The sequence below is a fragment of the Mya arenaria genome, chromosome 3 (assembly GCF_026914265.1).
Source record: "Mya arenaria isolate MELC-2E11 chromosome 3, ASM2691426v1".
Lineage (NCBI taxonomy): Eukaryota > Metazoa > Mollusca > Bivalvia > Myida > Myidae > Mya > Mya arenaria.
The window spans coordinates 3,396,231-3,404,272 of NC_069124.1; the positions used below are offsets into that span (position 1 = coordinate 3,396,231).

An 8,042-nucleotide genomic window follows, 5' to 3' on the forward strand; every position below is an offset into this window, starting at 1 on the left:
CCGGCAATAAACTTTATCAATGAATGAAATATAAATTGCTCAAATATTATAGATTACAGTGAAAATGCCAGTATAATGAAAACAACGTGATGTTATAAGCTACGGGATTAGTAGGTGACTCGATATGGAATCAATGGGGCAAAGGAAACCATATCGGGCGAGAGCGAATCTCGAAGCCGAAAATGGGTTTAGGCTTTCCGTATAATCCAAATCGGGACTGTATACCCGGTGACGTATATCACTTCGACAACCTGTTCTCATTGTTCAATTTATGGGAAATATTTCATTTATCCATCGGAAATCGGAAAAGGGCGCCATTTTGGTACGATATAAAGAGTAGTGACCCAATATGGAAAAATAAGGGATCACCGCGTGACGAGCCGTGGACCAATGGTGCTGCGTTATTTATGTTCGAGGCGTGAAAAATAGTGATGCATGATTTTAGTCAGTGTGTGTATACCACGTCATATATGCTACGTCGGAAGGCAATATTTTGCTTCAAACAAAGACTTTAAACAAAGATAACTTTTCTATTCATTCACAATTTTAAATGAAACTTGACGCAGTCTACGCCACTAACATGGACCCGCCTTTGGCCTTTTACTAAAGTTTGATTGAGAGTTTAGTTTCTTAAAACACTTCGACAAACCTTTCCACCAAACCGCCGCCTGATTGAGCACTGTCAAAACATTATTTTGGAAACAGGTTTGTTTGTTTGAGGAAACTAATCACCTAAACAAACTCCGGTAATAAAACGGAGGCGGGGCTCTTTAAGCGATATAGACTGTCCTTTGCTTCATTTAAAATGGTGAAGAAAAGAAAAGTTGTTACTTTAAGTCTTCTTTTAAAGCAAAATGTTGCTTTCCGACGTAGCATTTATGACGTAATTTGTCACCTGGTATACACTCAATGTTAGTAGCATTACTGGAAGTGAAATGTTTTAATTTTTTCATATTATAAACTGTCAGAACGTAGAGAAATATGTGTTTGTACCCTATGATCGGAAAGTTTCAAAGCATGTTATCAGCATCGTACACGGCTCAACGTAAAAGACATGCCCGCTTACCATATCTATCGCCCTCAAAAAGATCGCCCGATAACGTTTCACAAGCAATCAAGCTGATATCTGTCACCCGAAGTGCTATTTTAGAACAACATCAGTCGCTAACGAGAGGATGCTCCAAGTTTAGCACGTAATCATTTCCTTTGCTACTAATTCCTAGTTCTTGCAAATGTCAAAAATGATGTTCTCACCTTACAAAATCCGCTCGTAGTGTTGGCAAATGGCCTTACCAGCAACTCTCTCAATCTTACACTATTCACAATTGATGAATGGATTTATTAGGTTATATCAGAACAAAAGCTACAGACGCAATTTCCAACAGGACCTTCATTTTGCATCATAATTATGCCATTTTTTTCTTGATGAAATATATTTTACTCATCCTTACACCAAGTCTTTATGAATTGCACACATAAAAATGAAAAATATAACGCTTTCATACATATATTCTTTAATTACATATGTTAAATAAACGAAGTACTCTTCACATGGTTAAAATCTAAAGATGCACACTGACTCCAAAAAGAAGATTTACCACAATTAATAATTTTGTTTAATATTCAAAATAAATAAGAATAAATGTTGAAATCAATGGTTCTTACGAAGGATACCGAGTTTATTTTGAAAGAAATTAGTAGACCAGTGTAAATCTATAAGCATTCACCAATCATTTAATATGTTTGTGCTTTCTGCTATTAAATACACGGTTAAGGTCTTTTCATCAGTAATTAATATTTTCCATAACTACATTATTTAGTGAGTACTGAAAGGTTTACTAGTCAATATATAGATTTTGATAAACAGAACAATTTAAGAAATACTATCTGGTAAATACGTTCGGATCAGGCTAAAAAGCGAACAACGCAAATGCTATTTGTTCTTCTCATTATTTTACTTATTTTACAAATAACATTTGCGTTATTCGCTCATTAGCCTTATCCCAACATATTTTCCTCCATATTCAATGGTAAGCTTCATTGATAACGAAGAGAAATAACCATCCCGGTGATGAAAAGAGACGTGCAGATTGAGGTTGTTTCCCTTACAGTAATAGGTTTCCGGTGGATCTATTTATAGTTGTTACTAATATACAGCATACATGAATGAACGATTTAATAACAAATCGATGACTGTATGAGTTGTTTGTACTTTCTGGAAATTTGGAAATTCCAATTCTACGAAGTGCGATGTGCACTTAAAAAACAAAGATTGATTTAACCAAACGTGTGTGTAGACTATATCGTGAACAGGTAGGCATTTTTACGTTGGAAGAAATCATATGCATGTTATGATAATTTCTCGTCTCTCTAGTCGTTGGTATCACATTAACTTTGAAGTTTGACAGTTTTAGTGCTATTAAAACACAGTACACATTTATAGTAAGCCGAGTAAGGTCATAAATAAGTTAAGGAGGGTTATGTGAAACATTTATATTTGCCGTTCAGCCCCCGAAATGTGGATACTTTCTTTTTGAGCATGTTTATGTGCAGCAGAGAGTGTTCTTCACAATTATAATTATATTCATTATCAACTATTCTTTACGAACAAAGCAAACGTTTAAAATCAAGATCTTGTTGAGGTCATACTGTGACATTCTTGAACGGTCGTTTTATTACACAGCATTGACTATTACCTCTTGTACTTTTTAACAAAACAATGATTGGAAACCACATTCGGAAGGAATACTTAAGGTCACATACTACTAAATAAATTCACTATATATATTCTATAGACAATTGACCAATTCGCAGGTGTGTCACAAAACTTATTTATACTCGTACTCGGGCCTTGCCCATTCGGCTAGTGCTCCATTAAGAGTATTAGTCATTTTATGTTTTGGAGCATAGTGCACAGACAGAATGTAACCCTGGTTAGAGCTACCCTGGTTCTTTAACGTACACCAGTGTATAGCACTGCCACACGGGACCCCTACTTGTTGACCCTCCCGGAAAACGATTAGTATTTGTTTAGTGGTGCGGCGGGGAATCGAACCTGCGACCCCTGGATGAACAGTTAAGTGTGTAACCACTAGACCACGGATCCGCCACACCAATCAATTCGCTTTTTAGAACAATACAATTAGTTGAACGTAACCGCTTTATATAAATCCGATATAGGTGTACAAATGTAAATAAAAAGGTAGATCAGGTAGATCAAGCATGTTCAACATGTTTTTTAATTCACAATCCATTCAGCTTCAAGAAAGTAGCAAATGGTCTGAGGTTGTATTGCCATGCTTTGATTCACTGTCGTGTGTCAATTAAAAGAAATAATGCATGTACAATAAGTAGCCACTTCCGAATCAGTGTACTTTGCCCTTTATATCAGTTAATGATCAATAATCAGTATTTATATAAATGTTATTGTAAAAAAATTTCAGAATGATGATCAGTACAACGTTAGTTCCGGCTTTTTATGGAAATCTTCAGACTTTTGTCGACGAACATTGCATATTTGTGAATTTTGACGTCACATAAGGAAAATGTAGAAAGTCATCCAAAATGTGTATCTATATGTGTACTATTGTGAAATGCTAGTCAACTATTTGTGCCATACAGCTCCCTCCTTTTTCCAGCAAGTGTCATGCTATATAGAAATATCTGTTTAATGTGTGTGAATTACTTCTGATAATACTTACGTTGTGCAATATACCTTGTTTTGTTGTTAAACTGTTGCTTTGTACAAAATGAAAATGAATGCCAAAGAAAGGTCAGCATTACGCCTGTGTACTTCGTCTATCATCGAGGACCTGGGTCCTAAGGACGTGGTCCACGTGCTGTTTCGGGATGGAAATATTGATATCGAAGTGTTTGAAGAAATCCTTGAACTAAATGAGACCCGAAGAGCAAAATGTAGACGCCTAATGAGGTATCTAATTGATCCGCAGTGCAAATGCAGCTTTAATGGGCTTATCAGCGCGTTTACTCACGACGGTGCCTATTCCTTTCTTGCCAAGCAGCTTAAAGAATCTCTTACAAAAGTACAAGCTCAGGAAGAACTTCCAGTTCCTCAATATCCTCATGTTGAATGTCTTAATGATCTCTCTGACAATAATATACCAACACGTACAGTTGAACCAAAGGACAGACGGCGTGACGAAGATTGTGCCAACTACTTGAATGTTGAACCGTCAACAGATGATCAAAATCCGGGAAACTCAGTTGGACAAACAGCCCATATAGAGAGCCCAACACCTCTATTTCAAAACATACGACGAATCAACGTGTATACGGCCAAGCGTCGGAAGCTTGCGGCGCTGTCAGTTAAACTCAAGCGTCTGTCACATGACGGCCAGTATGACGCCTTCCAGAAAGTGGTATCCGCCATTAACACAAGCTACAGGTTACACTATACTAAATATTTAAGCCATCTGGTCGTTTTGGTTATTTGAAAAGAAACACAATACAATTGCTATTAAAGCAGGAATAACACATTTAATTTGGTCAAATGTACGAACATATAGTTTATTTACGAAACACGTATATCGTCCCGCTTGTATCGACAATGAATATTATTCACGTCTTAAACCTGATCAGGCTGCTAAATATGTTATAACATACTCTAAAGAAATATTTAAAGAATGATATGATAAAAAATCAATCAATGTGATAACAATATGTTCTCTCCTTTTGATAACGCATCATATTTCGCCGTTTAATGACACCTCTTATTTTAAATAGAAAGTATTGTATTTTTACGAATGTTTTTGCGAACCTATTGACAATGAAAATGTTATGTTTCATCTTACAGACGGAACAAGCTTAGCTTGATGAAATTAATCGGGGACCGGATGGGGCTGGCGGACATGCGCTTTGCGTCCCTCGAAGCTGAAGTGAGCGCGCGGCGCGTGCGATTCGAGGAGACGGACGGCTCGACCACCTTCCGGGATATGGAGGCCGTCATCCCTTTTACCACGGATCCCCGTTTAAGCAGCATGACATACTTGGCAAGGTTTGTGATCTCATTGAATCCTTATTTTTCGGAGTCACGAATATTTTTTTCGGTTATAGAAACCCTTTAGTCGCAGAAAACGCACTTGACCTTTGTGCACAGTTACAGTATTTGGGCTGCAGTTTGAGCCAGTCGAGCTATCCAGATCGAGCGATTCGGTCCCTAGGTTCACCACTTGGTCTGACAATTATATAAAATCACACATGTGTTCGTGTGCATAATAATGCACGAAAATAAACAAATTCTCGAGTTTTGTTTTTATATCTTTACATATCAGATGTTTTAATATGCCATACGACTCTTGTAAATTATGAGAATCGTATCAAATATTAAAAAATCTAATATGTATTAGTAGTGTAAAAAAGATTACTAGAAGCATGGCGCTGGAACAATCTTTTTTACACTACTTGTATTTTTATAATTCAGACCAAGACGTCAACCTAGGAACCAAATCGCTCGATTCGAATAGCTCGACTGGCCAAAACTTCAGTCCAAATACCAGGTAATTGTATTATAATCCGGGACTCCTGTGTAAAAAGCAGTACATTATCCAAATCCAAGATCACGAGGACAATGTAGTTGGAACTGTTATCTTGAGCATCAAGCGTGTTTGATGCTCTTATCCAAGTATATCTTATACGATGCCTAATCAAAATGTATTACACTACCTTATATATTCTTAAATTATTTGTGTGTTTTTTCTTGCTTGGTTCGTCCTGGTACATGTATCATGTTGTTCGCTTTTACAGATACGGTTCTTCCATTGCTATGGATACCGGGAACGCTCAGAGGCTTGACGACGGGTTAGCGTATCTACAGTTCGCCAAAGAGCACGCTGAGTACGTGAGCCCGTGCAAGGATACGGGTATGGTGTACTACATAGAGTCTAACCTTCTCCTGCAGAAATATGAGAAACAACCCACTGACCAATTGAAAAACACGGTCTTAGAAACTATTGAAAAGGGGATCAGTCAATTTAACGAGGAATGCGATGAGATTAGGCGGGATTACCAGAGGCAATTGATGTTGAAGATGGCGTATTGTTATTTAGGGTTGGGTTTGTTTGGGAAAAGAATTGTTGAAGGGCAGACTAGTGCTAGTGATAAGGATGCAGCGAGAAAAGTGATGGAATTCATTGAGAGCGGCGAAGTATGGGAAGGCATGGAGAAGCGAAGAAAGATGTTGTTTTACCACGCAAAGGCGGAGTACTACAGGCAGTTGAACAATGTTGACATTGCAAGGGTCCATGCTAAGGAAGCTGAAAAGCTAGCGAGGGAGAATAAGTGGACGAAGGAGCTGCCGAATATCAGTAATTTGTTGGATCAGCTTGACAAATACAATGATGTCGACATAAGAAACAAGGACTTGGAAGCCGTTGAAAACATTCTTGCGGAATATCTGCCGGACTGTTTTAATGAATCTCAGGATGAAAGCATTGGAAACAACGAACTTGTATGATATATGAATCTCATTTTTAGGGTTTGGTATTAAAGTATATAATATTGATGTATTTACATGCGTTTTCTGTTAACCTGATAAAATAATGTTTGCTTTACTATGGAACATTCACATCATATTGTATTATTGGTGCTGTAACATATGTCAGTTTGTTAAGACAGTATTTTTTTAATTTTAAATTAAGTTATGTGATTAATTTATGTGTTTATTCATTTGTTCGGAGCTCGTTCTTCAAAGTTTTACTTCCTACTGAGCGCCAGTCTATACTCACATGGCTGATACAGGGGTGTGTGGTCAAAAGTTAAATGTGGTACTTGAAAACTGTATAAAATAAAGCTTTACTTTCTCCTGGGCGCCAGTCCATACTCCCATGACTTATATAAGGCTTGTGGTCAAACTTTTGATGTGGTGCTTGAAAACCAGACGACTGTTATCACATTGTATTACACAGACTTGCATGAATAGTGTGACAAACTATTTATATATCTTTGTTTCATATGTAAGTGTGTAATTTTACAATACTTTTATGAACTTTTATAAATATACATGTATATACCAGTTAATTATTATTAGACCAGATTTGTTGAGCGCCCTTTTCATAATAAAATACGTTCAAGGGCGCTTTACAATTAAACATGTGACATATCGCAGATATGTGGAAATCACCAAAAGTGACATATTTTAACATATTAAACCAATTCAAGTGAAACTCATATGTTGTCAAAAAAACACACACACATAAAGTGTCTAAAAATGCTATATGCAATAAAATAAGCATAAAAAAGTAAAATTAGAATAAGAAATCAACAACATGAAACCAAATATATATATATACATATATATATATATATATATACATATACAGTTACTGTAGTTCTGTATCGTAAAAATAAGTAGGGATAAAAACAGCCACAGTTGTTATCTATACGTTGTAGGAAGTTTTGAAAAGTTGTGTTTTGAGAGCTCTTTTGAATGAATTAAGTGATGATTCTTTTCTGAGAGTGTCCGGGAGAGAATTCCATAGTTTTGCGGCAGCAACTTTGAAACTCCTATCACCGTAAGAGACCAGTCGACATTTTTGTGGCACAAGGGTGGTTGCTGCACTTGCTGATCTCAGGTTTCTAGTTGGCACGTAAACCTCTACTAAGTCGCTCATGTAAACCGGTGACTGACCATGCAAAGTCTTGAAAGTTTGAATGATAATTTTATATTTAATTCTATCTTGTATTTGAAGCCAGTGAAGGTCTTTAAGGATTGGTGTTATGTGTTCAAAACGGCTTGTTTTCGTAATGATACGTGCAGCTGTGTTTTGAACAATTTGCAGTTTGTTCGTTGTTGATTTCGGCACGCCATACAAGAGAGCATTGCAATAATCTAACCGTGATGACACAAGCGAGTTTATGAGAGTCTTGGTGGCATCAGCGGTCAAATATGGCCGAATGTGACCAATCTGTCGTATCTGACCATAGCATGTTCGAGTCACCGAATTAACATGCTGGTCCATGTGCATGTTCGAATCAAGCGTAACACCAAGGTTTCGAACAGTTTTTGATGGTTTTATGCTCGTATC

The 8,042-nt window shown here is 36.9% G+C and overlaps 1 protein-coding gene across 1 annotated transcript; it reads left to right on the forward strand.

Annotated features, from left to right (window-relative positions):
• The first annotated feature begins 2,163 nt into the window (after positions 1-2,163).
• Positions 2,164-7,025, forward strand: LOC128229126 (uncharacterized). The gene is made up of 4 exons (XM_052940818.1): positions 2,164-2,313; positions 3,444-4,405; positions 4,814-5,014; positions 5,764-7,025. Exons 2-4 carry the CDS (start codon positions 3,750-3,752, stop codon positions 6,470-6,472), a joined length of 1,566 nt encoding a protein of 521 aa, XP_052796778.1. The 5' UTR covers positions 2,164-2,313; positions 3,444-3,749; the 3' UTR covers positions 6,473-7,025.
• The last annotated feature ends 1,017 nt before the right edge of the window (positions 7,026-8,042 follow it).

Coding starts and splice junctions, on each gene's coding strand:
- LOC128229126 (XM_052940818.1), top strand. CDS start 3,750: ATGAAAATGAATGCCAAAGAAAGGTCAGCATTACGCCTGTGTACTTCG. Junction 4,406..4,813: donor GCCATTAACACAAGCTACAG/GTTACACTATAC, acceptor TTCATCTTACAG/ACGGAACAAGCTTAGCTTGA. Junction 5,015..5,763: donor AGCATGACATACTTGGCAAG/GTTTGTGATCTC, acceptor TCGCTTTTACAG/ATACGGTTCTTCCATTGCTA.